Genomic DNA, 17,544 nt, shown 5'->3' with positions numbered 1-17,544 from the left:
GTTTTGTTTTGTTTTTCTTCTTTGAAGGAAATATATTTCATGCATAAATGCACCTTACAAATGTTTAACTATGAAGAACCCTACAGTTCTGGTGCTCATATTTCAACAAAATGGGAAAGCCAAGTATGTTGCTGTCTAGAGCCTGCCGGTTATTTGCAAATTTCTGGTGGGTATTATTTTCCATTCAGGACCGTGCTGATATCCTTAAATTAAAATTAAAAAATGGAAATCTGTCATCAAGAGGTAACATATCATTGTTTTCAGTGGATCATGGATTTTACTCCAGACAATATTGACAAGGATGCCTCATTTTTGCAGAGATATGGGGCACTTGAATTACCAGCTACTTGGACAAACTGCTTAGCCAGAAACTTCCTGTCAGCACGTGGCCACTAATGCAGCCAGACACTTATATTAAACTAACACATATTAGACAAAGTCATTTTTGCATAACAAAGTCATATATAGAACTAGAGACACTGAGATGGCTTCCTTAGAAGACTACTTCCCATCAGAATGACAGAAAAACTCTTTTCAGTTGTATGCATGAAGTGAGAGGAAGAAGCTTAGTTGTCTTTCCTCTGCCTTCTGGCAAAGAGGGAATTGTCAGGAAAGAGAACTTGGTGTGGGAGCTACAAGAGTGGACTGGCAATAAACAGAATAGTCCCAGCCATTTTGAGAGGATTTACTGCTCAAAATAACAAAGGCATTTAGGACAGAAATCTATTACTGCTGTTTCCTCCTACACATCATGGCCAGTTGGAAAATGAAAATGTAATCCTTTTTTTCCTACATATTTTTATGTAATAAGTAATTCTCCTGTCCTGCCTTCACTCAATAGACTCCAAGGGAAACAACAGGGCCATGCAAGTCACCCTGGGTTGCTCTCTCAGCACTGGACAGAACGAACAGCTCTGTTGATCATCCCACTGCCCAGGCACACAGAGGAGCAGCGAGGCATATGGATTGCAGAGGACTACTTTTAGACACAGAAACTTTTTGAAGATAATTTTGTTCCATTACATTGTTCCTTGAGCCTTTTCTCCTCAATAATGCAGCATGACATTGCCATCAACCGTTAGTACTGTGTCAAGAAATGCCCTTCGGGAATGCAGTGCATCTCCATTCTTACTTGCTTTAACTCCTGTGCATCCCAGAGAGTCACTATGGTGATTCTTCCCCACGGTTGCTCTAGTGACTAGATCTGTAAGAAGCAGATAAGGAGGCTTCAAACATGATGTTCCTTCTCTTGGGAAAATTCTGGCATTTGCTGTATACCTCATTTTGCAACCTTACTCTGGCTCAGAAATTGAAATGCATACAAATGCACATTGTTGTGTTGCTTTTTTTTTTTTTTTTTTTTTTTCTGATGATCAATCTGAAATAAATAAAGAAATAAAGACATAAGCGTATTTTAAAACTTGTAACATGTAGCTGCCTTTCCCTCTATGCACAGGAGGATCAAGTCCTTGGGAGAATAAAGATGACTGCTCCTTCAGTTGATGCAGTAATTGGCATCAGGAACAGCTATTCCTATAGGCAACCTGCCAGTAATTTGCTGGTACATTTCACAGCCATTTGCTTATACCAGAAGAAATTTGAGCCTCGGGCATCCTGGGTTCTGCAGAGGACTATGACCCAATCTCTTTTTTGGAATCTCATCCCACTCTTTCTTCCCCTTCCAGCTCCATGAATGCTCCCTATCTGCCTTAATTCTTTCTTTTTCTTTCCTTTTTTTTTCCTTTTTTCCTCAGAAGGCAGGTTTATCTGTTTTCTTTCTCCTGCTTTCTTGTTCTACTGCAGTAACACCCAGCAAGGCACCGACAACAACAGAGAGCACTTCTCTGCCCTCCACTTAAGTAACTCCAGAGGACAGGAAAAGGCCTTCCCAGTTTGCAGCCCTGGCAAGGTGAGTCCCAGTGTGATGGCAGTGGCACTGTGCATGCAGTGTGCTCTGTCACAGCAAAAGGGCACTGGGGCTGGATATGCATGGTGGCAAATGGCTGCTCCAATCTTAAAGCCCCTCCACATGGAGCACTCAAGCGTAACACTCAGTCAAATGGTCCCATTCCAGAGAGAAGGACCAAAGGTTATCTTCCCCAGTATCGTTTTTCCAAATTAACAAACAGCTTTGAGTTCTCTGATGTTTTTCAGCTATCGACAAACAAAAGTTTCAGCTGTAGGCTACCGACACTGCCAAAGTTATTAGCAACTGAACAAAAGCTTACTTACAGAAGAAAGATTTGGCAGCTACCAGCCCTGCCTACAAATCTAGATATAGGAAACACATTAAATTGTTGAGAATAATGTTTCAGCAGCATGGCTGCGGAACAGTTTGGTCTGGTAGCAACTGTGAAACCATAACCAAGCAGGCAGTATATACAACACCTTGGATTAACTCCATTGCAACCTTTATACTCCACCATATCATCACTCATTTTATTTTCACTAGATATATCACAGAAGACTCCTATCTGAGGTATTCAGGATTCAAGATGATCGCTCAGAGATGGTTTCTGAAGTTCAAAGGCATGCAGTAAACTTTTCAGATGGCTCTGGTATTTTTTTAAAAGATGAATGTGACTTTTCTGCATATGGGTAGGATAGATTCATCTCACACACCATACATAAGCTGTCCCTCCTGCTAATATGCTATTGAGCACTGGCATGAAATACTTCTGTTGTTTAAGGGGAAATAAAAATGCTGCTACAATGTTTACACGCTGAAAAGAATTATTTCATGCATCCAAGCAAAATTATCATTTTGCCATCACATGTTATCAAAGTTAACAGTTGGGGTTGTGCCACTACACAGAGATGCCTAACTCAAGCAGAACAGGTAGCAAATAAAAGTATTTGCTATTTAGCCAGATGATCATTTAAGCAGTACTTACCTCATCTGCATTTTTTTCTCTTGCCGTCGGTATGCCGGAGAACATCTCACAAAATAAGAAAGGGTGGAGCTATGTAAATAGGGCCAGCTTTTATCTTGCTGCATTTTAAGTGTCAGGGTATAATACTATATGTTGCAAAAGCCTGCTGTTCACTTACAGCTGCAGAATGTAAACAAGCTTCAAAGCAAAAAGATTTTGCAGGAATTCATCAATTTCTCTTTTAATTGAAATTTTTTAAGCACTGTAGCACAGCACAATGCATTTTGTAGCTCCTATTAAGCACCAACAAAATAGCTTTTCTGTAGTAATACAAGAGCAAATAGGATTCAAGAGAAGTAATCTAATTTTTATCTAATTCCAGTAATGCGATTTTATCAAACCTTAGCTATAGCTGAGGAAATCATAGTGCTAAAATATTCTTCTTCACAAGCCAGCATAAATTCAAGTATTCAAGTCTCTTCCTTGGTATTTTTGAGATGAATGAGAATATGGTGAAAAAAATAAAATGCACCCTGGCCTGTCAAGCCAGTACTTTGTGTACTCTGCACTCACACACACATAGCCTTCAGGATTTTTGAATGTGCTAGACAATTTACTTTGTTACTGTGGGACTAAGGTAATAGAAAGAGAGTGGTTTCTCTTGGAGGTATGCAGCTCTCTTCTAGGAAAATCACGACGATTCAGTCAGCCTGACTTTAAAGGTAACACTGCACTTTTCCTACTGGACCTCCCTGTAAGCCAACTGGTGATGGCCTGATGCTATTTCATCAGAAAAGACATTTCTGGACATAGAAGCAGGACAAAAATATCAATGGAATGTTTTATGGGAGTGAGAACTTGGCTACATAGGCAATAAACGACCTATTTCAAATTCATTCAGACAGTGGCAAGCTTCCTGTTCCTGGCAGTTGGCATACCAGCTATTATATGCACATCACTTACCATCATGCCTTCACACATACTAATAAGGTCCACATCAGCACCACTTACATGGGACTGAAAAATACATCAAATTTGAAGAGCTGCAAAGGATAGGAAAGCTTTTTCTTGGCTGGATGCCTAGTAAATATTGTTTAGCAAGTGCTATAAGATCTTGCGACAGGAGGCATGAAACTGTAATAGTAGTAACTATGTTCTTCCCTTCTTTACATGGCACTCTGCATCTGGCACTTACCGAACTACAAAGCCTCCCAACACCTCATGAGATCATTCTCTCAGCTCCATAGATAAGGAGACAAAAACAGGAAAATCAAGGTCAATGTTTCTGCACTTAATAGCAAATACAGTCCCACATTTCATACTTCAGGAAACAAGAAATCCAATTATACAGAGGACCTCAAGAGACAAAGCTCAGTGGCTTAAAAACTAAAACAAAATTTCTTTTATATTCTGTTGATTAAATCTAATATTTCTCCGTACTTAAAGCAAAGGATTATCAGTACAAGGCACCATGGAAAATAAATTGTATTTTTAAAATGTATGAGTTACACTACTAAAAACTAGGGACATTTATTTTCATATTCAAGAACTTATTTATTTAAAATCAAGAAAAGTACATTTCAGACTTACTTTTTCCAGAGCTGGAAAAGAAGGACAGCTATTTTATAGCACCTTATAACATTCAGAAATTATTCCTATTAGCAGATCTCAAGGAACCTGAAGAGAAAAATTCTACATCCATTTTGTACAGACAGGGTAATTATTTATTCAGTTTTGACTAATAGGTCATGAGATCCAGTCAGAGAACATGCACTTAACATTTAGCCTGTGTAGTATCTCACAGCCTCATTTATTTATTTACAAAGTGTGTTTACATGTACTTAACTGAAGAATAATGTAATATTTCTTATCACCTTTATGATGGATGGATCACACTCTCATTCTTATCCTTGAACAGTGTTATGGAACTTAATATCAAGAAGTTATTACTGGTGTTTACACTATATGTAATAACTTACCAGCCACCAGCTGTATTTATATCATGAGGGCAGCAATCTTGCATTTTGGTACAGTACCCCTGGTAATTTTTCTTTTACAGCTCTGGAAAAAGCTCTGGTATTCTGAAATACGCCAGACAGTACTCACTGAAACCCACTACCTCTAAAGAAATATGCCAGTAAGAAATACATTATGATTGTCACAGCTAAGCAATTTCTAAGACTAAAGGGATTCTGAGTGATTTCATTGCAAAATAATAAATAGTTAATGTAACACAGAAAAATTAAATTTATAGTGGAGATGCCACACAGTAGATGAGAAGACTTTGCTCTCCACTCAAAATAAACAAACAAATAAAAATGTTGCAAAGGGCAACAGTGAAACAACAACGTTGCAAAGGGCAACAGTGCACCTCAGCAAACAAAGCACTGGGTTTGTCATGAAAAATTCATTGGGTTCATATATTGATATATATGGCTTTTTGGTTCTTTATTAGAAGCAGAGCCTGAGAAACAGCAGTGCTCAAATTGTACTTTGAGAGAGGTGGTTTTTTTTTCCCGTGGCAGGAAGTCAGAAATCCTGCTGATGGGCCAGTTTATAAGAAACAGATGATGTAACTTTGATAAAGCTCTCTTCTGGTTTCACAAACCAAAGTGTTTCAGACAAATAGGCAGGAAATGCATTCAGACATGCTGTTTTCTGTGAAATATGCAAAAAGATCAAGATCCCAAAGAGTGAAGAGAAATAGACAAGGAATTAAAGCATTTATCAAGTTACTGTTTGAATACTAAGTCATGTGTTTGTGTTGTGTTCAGGAAACTACATGTCTACTGCAGATAGTGAAGTTTCTCCTTCCTTTAAGTACCAGAGGTGCTGGAATTGATAATCATGTCAAGAGACAAAATGATGCAAGTAAAAGGAAATCATTTATTTATATATTTGTTTAAAATATTATTACAGTGATAGACCATTATTTTAAAAGGAAGACCATTTGTATTCATTCAAAACTAGCCTGTTAAGCATATATTTTTAAACTCTAATTTTCAATACAGAAAATGAAAGAAAATTATATTTTACAAATAGCTATTTTTATAGATCTTATGAAAAACGTGTTCAAAAATAATTGCAGAAATCTGCCTCTTTAAATGTACAAAAAATCATTACTGTGCTGAAGATACCTTTCTGAAAAGCCAAAAATATTTAAGTCAACAGTTGAGTCCACATCAAACCCTACTGAGAGCAGTAGTGACATAAAAAGGAAGAGCACTGTACGAATCAAAACTGATTTTGTTTGTCTTAATCCCGTACATATTTGTATTTGCTTAAAAATGTTTTACAAAAACTGCTATTATTAAACCTAACATCCTTCCCTATTGGCAGAAAAAAATGAGCTAGTGCAATTGTCTCTGTTTATTAAAGTGTCTCCTCTTCTGACTGTGAATCTTCTATTACTCAAAGAGAATTTTTCCACTAACTTCAAACAAAAATTTTCTTCAGTCTATCGCTGTGTAATCCGTTTTACTCTCACTTGGTTTTCCCTCCTAGTTTCAAAATGAAAAGTATTACAAAATCTTTATTACTTAACTGAAGAAGTAATAACTCAAGTACTTTATCTGACGAGGCTTACGTATAAACTGCCTCACTGTAAAACCAAGTGCTTAATTAACTCAAAACCAATTGCAACTAATGCTGCTTGACTTCTTAGTCAGCTATAACCAGTCTAAAACCGTGTGTGTGTGTGTCTTTCTGTCTGCCTTCGTCTCTTCATTACTTCCTTTATTGCCCCTTCTGGCACTTCTTCTGGAACGAGCTTTTTAAGAAGGTGCGGTATCCTGGATCATCCACATACTCATTCTTAAAACGGGAACTCAGTACTCTCTGTCTCTTCTTTTCTCCCAGGATAATATCCGCTCCATAAAACGTGTCTTCAAATCTCATGTCAGACGCTGTAGACTAAAACCAGACATTAAATACACATTAGACTTGGTGCACACTACCACGTTCTGATATATTTTAGTGGAGTTACATGGAAGTACAGGTACATTCCACTAGATCACCATGGCATCATCACTAATTATATGATGGATTATTCAGATACGACACAGTTTTCAGAAAAATGTATAAATACTAAATGTATAGTTTAAACACACATTTTAAAGTACAATTCTTACTTTACCATGTTTTGCATGTTCATAAATTTTTTAGATCTTTAGTGCTCCTTAGAATTGTGATTAATACCAGCTAGGTTTGGTTTTATCCAGAACTCAGAAAATCACACTCTTTCAGGATGCAAAACAGCAACACAGAAATAACACAATGGTTGGGTAGCTTCTCTCCCAGCAGTATCAAGTATTATCCACATCTGTGTTTTATTCAGATTTGTTTTAAGTGCAATGTACCTCAAGGATTTCTGTTAACAAACCTGTATGCTAGTTGATTTACTAAGAGCTGAAACCAACAGCTGTTTCTCAGCAAACTTAAAGGATCAACTGTGACAAAGAAGCAGGATGGCAAATAGCAATCCATTTGGGGAAAAGCAGTGGCAGAGAGGTTGGAACCAACTTCTATTACTTGAGTCATGGTAAAATTTGCACAGTTAGGAAAAACTCTGGTTAGAAGAAATTGGTGTCATATATTTCAAAAAGGGGAAACAATTCAGCATGAGGAGGTGAAGGAAGTGTTAAACATTCCTTGAGGAATAAATCCTTTTTTTATAGAACCTGAGGGAACTGTGGAGAATCATGGAAAGGCCTTTGTATAGACTGGATATTGTAGCTGACCAAATTCAGTGTTTTTTAACCTATATCTGATGTCCATATAAATTGTATGGTGACAGATGCAAAAATAAAATACTGAACTATAAAAATATCATTTTTAAAAGATATTTAAAATATCTTTTAAAAGATATTTTAAAAGTTATGGCCATAATGATACTCTTACTGAAATGCAACAGTTTTTGTTCTACAGGACATGCAATTAATTATAAAAGTTTTATGTAAGTAGTCTCCTTAAAAAGAAAAAAAAATAACCAATTGAGTTCTGAATACAATTAAAAAACACTGAAGAACATATTGAATATATCCAGATGGTTTGTTCAACATTTTCCAGGACATCTTTCCTAACCCTAGATAATTAGGACACTGAAAGATGTTTGCATTTACCACAAATAACTGGCCAAAAGTTGTCTCAGTCAGGAATATCTGATTATTGCACCTCCAACTGGAAAGAGCTGTCCTAATCTCATTCTACTCCTTCAGTAAATCCTGCCAGTGGGCACTCACTGACAACCTCAGTTTTCTCTGTCTTTCTTCTACCTCTCACTTTCCTGCCCCATTCATGCATTACGACAACCCTTGCCCCTGACACAGCCCAAAAATGTGCAGCCTCCACAAAAGGGATAGCTGCTGAGGACTGACTGAAAGGAGACACTGATGGAAGAAGCAAGCAGGCAAGAAGCAAAAAAAAGGGAAGTCAAAGTTACTTATCTATACATATGTGTGATGCTGTTAGTTAGGCCATCGAACTAATCCAAGCTGAATATGCCTGAAGAATCCAGTCTACACATTACTCCCGTACCATGCCACATACCCAGCTCTCAAAAATCAAATGAATGTCACATAACAGATATGTAAGCAGGTTTTGTGTATGAGCCTGCCACCTTGCAGCAATGAAAACTACACTATGCACTGTTGTCCCTTTCAAAGCTTCATTTTTCTAATAAGAGAGTTATCCTTTTTTCACACAATACTGAATTATTTCTCTTATTTATGAGAACAACTTAGCATCTTTATGCTTTGTTATTAGATTAAGTAAGGTAATTCAACTTACTAGGCACAGTTTTGAACAAAGAATGCTAAATGAGAACATGGACTTGAGATGAGCACAACGCATTTCTGAGTAGAATTAGTATTGAATTGAACTGCACAAACATCTAGCATTAGTGACAAAGACAGATCTGTTTCCTCCAATATCTGTATGGCAGAACTTTCCCTTTTCAAACTTCTGCTCCTCAGGAACCTCAGCTGTTTTCTGAATGGCATATAGTTAACCAGCGGATGTTGTCTGGAACCACAAGAAACTGGAAAAATATGAGGCTCTGGTTTTAAAGACCAGTGAAATGTTCTAAGTCCTGTTAGTGATATTAATGAGTTTTCATGAAACAGGCGTTCTGTTTCTCAGGACAAGTTAATTGCATTTTTATTAAATTAAAAGCATTTAAAATCTCAAAGCTCTGACAATTTGGAAAGTTTTTCAAAAGCTATGGACATTATAAAAACATTCTGAAAGAACATAACATTTATCTATTTTAAAATTTAAAACATTACTCATGATCTGACAGATATTCTACCACAATGACTCCTTTGGGAGACAAGAATTAGGCAGCATTTGCCTGTATTAGCAATACAACAAATCCTTCTCACTGGCAAACGTGAACTTGTGCTAATTGCTGTGCAAAATCTGTACAAATTAAAATAAAAAGTAAGAATAAAGCCAGGGATAGCGTTGTTGGCATTTTGAGCATGTAAATACCATGAAGTTATCAGAAAGTACTCACAAAACGGGCTTTCACTCTTTTAGGAAGCTCTTCATCTAGAGTATAGATCTCTTCTCTCTTCATTAATATTTGAGAACCATCCTCAAACTCAACCTAAAAAAAAAAAAAAGAGTATTAAAAAAAAAATCATGATTTAACTCTGGGAAGTTTCTGGGAATGTCTGAATAAAAATGCATCTGCAAGCAGAGATCTGAACATAAATAATTTCTATTTTAGTGAAATTAAGATAAAACAGAAAAAAAATGTTATTTCTTAGAATGTTCATTAGACCAAAAAAAACATCTGAGCAAAGAGACTTCAAAATCAACACTGACACACACACGCAATAAAATAAAGTTTATTAGGAATGCACAGCAGAAACAACACAGACAAAATAATTTTTGTAGGACCGATGTATTAAAACGTCTTCATGTCATTTTAATTTGCCTAATTTTAATTCCTTGCTTCTAATAAATAAATAAATAAATTTAATTTTAACATCCTGTGCTTCAAGGTTGAGGAAGACGATGTCAAAAGAAACTAAGTATGAGTGACAACTAGGGAAATAGCAGTTAACAGAATTTTATTGAATCTGATGGAATTTCTTTAAAATGCTCTGTTCAGAAGATGAAAAGCTTTATCATGCTTAGGTTTAGATTTAATCCAACATGAACCCCGTTAGCAGAAAATGAGAAAGGAAATGTAACTAGGTGTGGGGAATGTTAAAATGCTGAGGCTTTGAAGCATTTATGCCTTTTCAGTAGCTGCTGATTTTTTTTTCATACTTCATCTAACAATTGTGACTTTCAGCTATTATCTAGGACTGCAGTTTTAGTTCCTATAGAAACTGTACTTAAAAGTTTGGCAAGAACTTAAAAGAAGTCCCATTCAGTTTATGATACCACTTGAATGACAACAGACATATTGGAATAATAAGTCCAAATGCAAACATATAAAAACATTATTAGTGTTATCATAGATAAATCTGAAAAATCATGTATTTGAAGTTGTAGATGGAGTGGGTTTTGTAGGTCCAAATTAAAACCTTGCCTTGACTGAGAGTGTCAGATTAATTTTAACAACTGAAGAATCCAACAGAGTATATCCACTGTCAAAAGTAAGGGTACAGGTGTATGAACTATTAACTTCTTTAAAAGCAACATCTCTTTAAAAACAATTTAAAAGGGGTGCATTAAACCAGAACACATTTAAAATCCAAAGAAAACTCCACAGAGCAAGATATGTAAAAAAATTACAGAAGTAATCTTTGCCCCTCTGTTCCTGTTACTAACCCTACAGGCCAAGTCAGTGAGTGGTACTCTAGTGGAACATAAAGTTCCCTTTGGTTTAAACTTGTTTAAACAATGGCCATTTTATTATTTTTCACCATTATCTGTGAGCAGACTTTCTTTTTCCTTCTCTTTACTGCACAGTACATTTCATAGTATGTTTTTGCTTCGTATCTGCAGTAATGCTTGTTATGCATCACCAGTGAAAGAATCAGGCAGGAAATAAAATCCCTTGGTTCCATGCAATGAGAAAATTAATGGGCAAAGACTTTTGTTTTAATAGCAGGGTAAAGAGGGAGGAGACTGCTTCATAACACAGAATTTTACAAGTCTGCTGTGTGAAATATGTTCAACTTTGCAACTGGAAAGTTTTCAGCTATAATTCAGCATGAAACTGCGCTGGAAATGTATTTGCCATAATGTTAAAGGCAAACATAAGCACTTCTCTAAGACTTCCAGTTGTTTTGTGATTCATGCAAAATACAAAACCATTGTCTCTAATAACTCAAACTTATTCCAGACTGCATATACTACATCATCAATCATCTGTTTTATCCAGCAATTTATTTTATTTGCACTTCTGCAGTTGCACTGGGTCTGTGTACCACTTTATTCTCTCCATGAGATTTTCTTTCATCACGACAACAAGATTAAAGGATCAGTGGAAAATGTAGAAAACAACAGGGTGAATAATTTAATCATCTCAAATGAAAATCTAAAATAAACACTGAAAACAATCATACCTACATTAAAAATGACATCACACAGATAGACATCATTAACAGTTTCATTTAAAATGAACACTTACTCCATTTGCAGGTATAACTCTGCTTGGGGATTGTGTGGGGTAACTGGATGGCAAATGTTAAGCTAGATGACACAAATTCTGGCACATTTTGTCATATCTCCTGCATGCATAAGCATTGTCAAATTCTGTACAAATGTCTCAAGAACATGAGAACAATTCACAGATTTATCTGTATTTGGATATTTGAACAGATTTGTTGTATCAGATGACAGTTGTTTCAGAGACTCGTTTTCAGTTTCTCCTTTTGTGGTACAATATAAGAGAGCACGGAAGAGTAAGAGATTCTTTTGGTATGAGAATCTCAAGTGTCCAACAGAGATCAGAAAACAGTGTGCGTATGTGCATGTGTCCTGCAGGCTGTGTTGGAAACCACATAAGATAAATAAGAAGCACTACTCGTGTCTTAGAGTTAATCTTGCACCTTGCATGCCACAGACTTTCTGTAATCTGTGGTCATGTTTGGCAGTCCTGTCATACAGATTAAAATGCTTACAAAATTTCAGAAATCCTGCATAGTACAACTTGGACACTTTAATCTTTGCTGTTTTCCCAGTTTGTTTAAAAAGTTTGTTTTATTAAAAGCAGTTCACAGTAGTCTCTAATACTTATTATCCACTTCAGGTAGTTCAGGTTGGCAATGATGAGGTCAAACAGAGAAGCCTGAGGCTATTAAAAGGAACTTTGGGGTTTTGGGGCAGTCAGTTGAAGGATTGGAAGTGCTTTATTATCTTCATCAATGACACTGATGGGGTTGGGTGCAGCCTTAGCAAGTCTCTAGATGACATCAAGCTGTGGGGTGCAGTCAACACATTCAACACATCAGAAGGACAGGATGCTTGCCAGAGGGACCTAGACAGGCTTGGGCACTGGGCCTCGGTGAACCTCATGAGGTTGAACAAATCCAAATACAAGATCATGCACCTGTGTTGAGGTAACACCCACTACCTCTCCTATGAAAACAGGTTGAAAGAGCTGGGGCTGCTCAGCTTGGAAAAGAGAAGGCTGCAAGGTGACCTGATTACAGCCTTTCAGTATCTAAAGGGGAGCTACAGAAAAGAAGGGGACAGACTTTTCAGCACGGTCTGTGGTGACAGAACAAGAGGAAATGCTTTCAAATTTAAAGTGGGTAAATTTAGGTTGGATATAAGGAAAAAATCTTTTACAGCAAGGGCGGTGAGGAACTGGAACAGGTTGCCCAGAGATGTAATTGATGCCCTTCCTGGGAAACTTTCAAGGCCAGGCTGGATCATGCCCTGGGCAATGTGATCTAGCTGCGCATGTCCCATTCACTGAAGGGGAGCTGGGACCAGATGACCTTTAAAGATCCTTTCTAACTCTAAAAATTCTGTGATTCTATCATAAATGCACAGGAACAGGCTGACTCCAGTGCCAGAAAATGAGCTGGTGGGGAAGAGGTCACACCTCAAGTACTGCGTTCAGTTTTGGGCTCCAAAACTAAAAGCAAGATATTGAGGCCCTGGAGTGGGCAGTGAAGGGCAACAAAGTTAGTGAGGGGTTTTGAGCACAAGTTTTTTGAGTAGTGGGTGAGGGAACTGGGACTGTTTAGTCTGGAGGAGAGGAATCTAAGAGGAGATCTCATCTTTCAGTACAACTACCTAAAGGAGGTTGTAGTGAGGTGGGATTAGTCTTCTCCTAGGTAACAACAATAGGACGATAGTGATCTGAAGTTGCACCACGGGACGTTCAGGTTGGATATTTGGAAAAATTTCTTCTCAGAAGGTGTGGGTGCACATTGAAAGAGGCTACCCAAGGAAGGGATAGAGGCACGTTCCTGAAATGTACAGATGTGGCATTTAGAGACATGGTTTTGTGGCTTGGGCACTGGGCCTCGGTGAAATTCATGAGGAAACTCATGAGGTGATGGATCGACGATTTGACGACCTTACTGGTCTTCTCCAAACTTAATAATCCTATAACTGCTATGCTGAGGAACTGCAAAAACTGCAGACCCTACTAACATCCTTATGCTAGTCTATTTTCTATCATATTGCTTTTATCATGTTGTCTCAGAGGTCCTAAATGAGACAAAAAGCTCTTTTTTTTTTTTACTATTTTGGTTTTAAACAACCATATTAACCTAATCTCACAGTATTCCTTAGAAGACCAACTGTTTAGAAGATTAAATGATTAGAAGATTACTGTTACTGTAGAACAATCTTTGTATTTCATAAAAAAAGAAAAAACTACAACTTTTCACTTTCACAAAATAATACATCTTCTAAATATAAGCAAAAGGGTAACATTTAGAGACTAACTCAAGGGATCAGGCATTTGAAGACCTGAGTTTGATTGCAAGTCATTGGCAAACTGAGAAGGTCAATGCAGCATATCATTTAGCCTCCCTGTGCCTTAATTTATCTGCAGATATAATAGCAAATTTACCATTTTTGTACAGTAATGTGAAGCCTTCAGATGAAAAGAGTTACATAAGTGAAAATGATTATATATGTATAAAAGAAATGTACCTAGATTCTCATTCTTCCAGAAGTAGTATTATTATTGTGATTGTTTTATTGCAGTTTCTACCATTCACTTCAGTACTCAAAGCTGCTGACTGATTTTTTCTCAAAGGCAAGTACAAAAAAAAACCAACGATTATTGTGTCTCTGAAATCAGAAGTCAGCTTTTTAGCCTTAAAAGGCTTTTAAAGCTGCAGTGTTCAGTTTCATTTTGGCTTTGCTAAGGATAAAATGCTCCTTAGATTATGTGTTAATTAATTCAAAAGTACCTTGCACAAATGGAAGTGCAGCTATTTTCACTCTTCTTTTTACTGTTTTTCCTTCCATCCTTTCACAAAATGCCTGGGGCACGTTGTGGTCACAAACTATTAATAGATTTTATCTCATTAATAGTGTAATTACCTGAAATCAAATAAATAAACGACCAATTTGGAGATAGTAAGTAATTGACTTGGAAAAATATAACTATTTCTCTTAATATTCTACCTGTTCACCTTACAAAATGAAAAATGTTGTCACATGCTGAATGGATGGGGGGAGAACGGTAGATGTAGTCTATCATGATTTTAGAAAGGTGTTTGATACTGTCTCCCACGACATCCTTATAACAAAGCTGAGGAAGTGTGGGATAGACGAGTGGACAATGAGGTGGGTTGAGAACTGGCTGACTGGCAGAGCACAGAGGGTCGTCGTTGATGGTACAGAGTCTGGCTGGAGACCTGTAACCAGTGGTATCCCCCAGGGGTCGGTGCTGGGTCCGGTCTTGTTCAACATCTTCATCAATGACCTTGATGAGGGGATAGTGGCCACCCTCAGCAAGTTTGCTGATGATACGAAGTTGGGAGGATTGGCTGACACGCCTGAAGGCTGTGCTGCCATTCAGCGAGACCTGGACAGGCTGGAAAGCTGGGCAGTAAGAAACCAGATGAGGTTTAACAAAAGCAAGTGTAGAGTCTTGCATCTGGGGAGGAATAATTGCATGCACCAGTACAGGTTGGGGGATGAGCTGCTGGAGAGGAGCTCTGCAGAGAGGGACCTGGGTGTCCTGGTGGACGACAGGTTGGCCATGAGCCAGCAGTGTGCCCTTGTGGCCAAAAAGGCCAATGGCATCCTGGGGTGCATTAAAAAGAGTGTGGCCAGCAGGTCGAGGGAAGTGATCCTCCCCCTCTACTCTGCCCTGGTAAGGCCTCATCTGGAGTACTGCGTGCAGTTCTGGGCTCCCCAGTACAAAAAAGACAGGGATCTCTTGGAAAGAGTCCAGCGGAGGGCCACAAAGATGGTGAAGGGCCTGGAGCATCTCTCCTATGAGGAAAGGCTGAGTGAACTGGGTCTGTTTAGCCTTGAGAAAAGAAGACTGAGAGGGGATCTAATCCAGGTCTATAAATATCTGAGGTGTGGGGGCAGAATGGCGAGGCTGGACTCTTTTCAGTGGTGAATGGAGACAGGAAAAGGGGAAACGGCTGGAAACTGCAGCATAGGAAGTTCCACACAAATGTGCGAAGGAACTTCTTTACAGTGAGGTGACGGAGCACTGGAACAGGCTGCCCAGGGAGGTGGTGGAGTCTCCTTCTCTGGAGATGTTCAAGACCTGCCTGGACGCCTACCTGTGCGACCTGGTGTAGGGAACCTGCTTTGGCAGGGGGGTTGGTCTCAATGATCTCTAGAGGTCCCTTCCAACCCCTGCAATTCTGTGATTCTGTGATTCTGTGAAGACTACTGATTGAGTTCTATTAAAAAATCATTCTTTTTAATTTCATGGGATCAAGCAAAACATCAACTCGGAAGAAATGCACAGTACTAGTTAATGTTTTAGACAGCATTATGTGCTGGTTTAAAGGCATCAGTAGTTTACAATTTAGTCCATATTCCTGCAGCTCTGAACTTGTGGTCTGCCACTCCAATGCTAGAGCTGAATAAGCAATAAAGACATCTCAAAAATAGGCATCTGGTAATAAATATAGACACTCACCTGATACATGTGAGCTGTGTTTGGTCCCAGATACTTTGCACCATACAGCTTTCCATCAGGCCACTTCACTTGAACAACCTCTCCCTCTGCAGGTGGGCCCAGCTTTAGGCAATCTCTGCTCTGTTTACAAAGAAGGATGGGTTCTCACGTCAGGGAGTGAGCTAATACACTTTGAATATACTTTGAAATTACCAATAAGCTGCTTCTTACAACTTGATAATTGGAGAAGATTTATTACTATGTGTGTTTCAAGTTTTATAATCCTGCTAATGGGCTAACAGAAGATACTGTTAGCCTTTATGAAAATGAAAATGAAATACTGACCAAAGAAACTCTCTTAACAGCTTGATGCTGCATTGGCAAAGCAACATATGCATAAATCAGATAGCTATCAGCAACTGTGATACATTTCCCCAAATTAATTTCTGTCACACACTGAAAATAAAGATCACTAAAGAGCAATTGAATATGCGCAACAATTTCCTTTCCATATTCAAATAACTCATGTTTTGTTAATTGCAGCACAATTTTGCTAGATGCTAACTTCGCTGACTGAAAAATGCAGTTATAGATCAAACTATAAATGGTGAGAATGTCAATGAGTTCTTTGCATAGCTGATGGAGAAACACTGAAATAGTCTAAATACATACGATGAAGAACAGGTGAGGTTTTCTGTTTGGCTTGTTATTTTTCAGGAGTTACAAAACACGTTTTTTTCCTGTGTTTTGGCAAATTCTGTGCCTGATTTGTTGAGAATGTCAGAGCAGCACAGTTTGTACTTGCTATGGTTTCTTTTGCCTTACATGGTTCAGGTCTGACCCGAATAACTTATGTGCAGAACACACTGTTCATATCAGAAACAGTACGATGGACATGGGAAAGACCATGCCAGCTCTGTGCTCACTGATTCCTTTGAAACCACCTGTGACAAATATTCACTCCCCAAAAAGCATTTGTACTTTGTGGAAACTACCTCAAAACACTTGTGATGCAGATTAGAGCTAGTTTAGTGGTTTTCTCCTACAGGTGAGAGGAACTACTCAGTTCATGCTATCTGAGCTCACTGCTGAGAGGCAAAACAGGAAGGGAGAAGAAAGAGCCAAGGGGTCAGATGCAAGGACTCAGGGACAAGGTTCTCTGGGATCTGGTGTTATCTCAAGTTGCTGTGGTACTTTCACTGTTTTCAGTCTCACATTTAAATAGAATAATCACCAAATTGTATTGTTGGCTTCACCTGCCTCTTCTAACTGAGGCCAGGGATTATGACAAAGAACTTAAAATGTGGGAGCAAAAATACACTACAGCAATCCTTACTGGAGTGTGATCTTGTTACAATACTGCATTAGCCCAATTCAAGCCTGGTAAATTGTCTTTAATCACATATATCCATGAAATTGATTCATCTCATGAGAAAAACAGAATAATGCTGGGCTTTTGCAGGAACACACATTCTTGAAAAACAGATGACAGCACTGTCTGTCTCTGTTGTCTCTCAGGCGCTCTCCAAGGGGACAGCTCTAAGACATATCATCTGTGTTTGCCCGAAAAGGGCTTTTATGACAGACACAGAATGATACATCCTTTTAGTATCACCAAATATCCAATGGGTCAGCCCACTTACGGGGTTGGAA

General features: G+C 38.1%; 1 protein-coding gene across 2 annotated transcripts in view; it reads right to left on the bottom strand.

Moving 5' to 3' along the window:
- Positions 1 to 5,806: 5,806 nt before the first annotated feature.
- Positions 5,807 to 17,544, bottom strand: part of KDM4C (lysine demethylase 4C) — a 298,880-nt gene continuing 287,142 nt past the window's right edge. For both annotated transcript variants that reach the window (XM_042826899.1, XM_042826898.1), the window contains exons 20-22: positions 15,913 to 16,032; positions 9,388 to 9,480; positions 5,807 to 6,785 (exon numbers count right to left, since the gene is read on the bottom strand). In XM_042826899.1, coding sequence (XP_042682833.1) covers positions 6,609 to 6,785; positions 9,388 to 9,480; positions 15,913 to 16,032 — 390 coding nt within the window. In that variant the 3' untranslated portion in view covers positions 5,807 to 6,608. The remainder of the gene's footprint in view (positions 6,786 to 9,387; positions 9,481 to 15,912; positions 16,033 to 17,544) is intronic.

This window comes from Centrocercus urophasianus, unplaced genomic scaffold (genome assembly GCF_019232065.1).
Source record: "Centrocercus urophasianus isolate 14NV4802_14NV808 unplaced genomic scaffold, USGS_Curo_1.0 seq_27, whole genome shotgun sequence".
NCBI classification, from domain to species: Eukaryota; Metazoa; Chordata; class Aves; order Galliformes; family Phasianidae; genus Centrocercus; species Centrocercus urophasianus.
The sequence above is the reverse complement of the archived record's forward strand: the minus strand, read 5'-3'. Positions and strand labels throughout refer to the sequence as shown.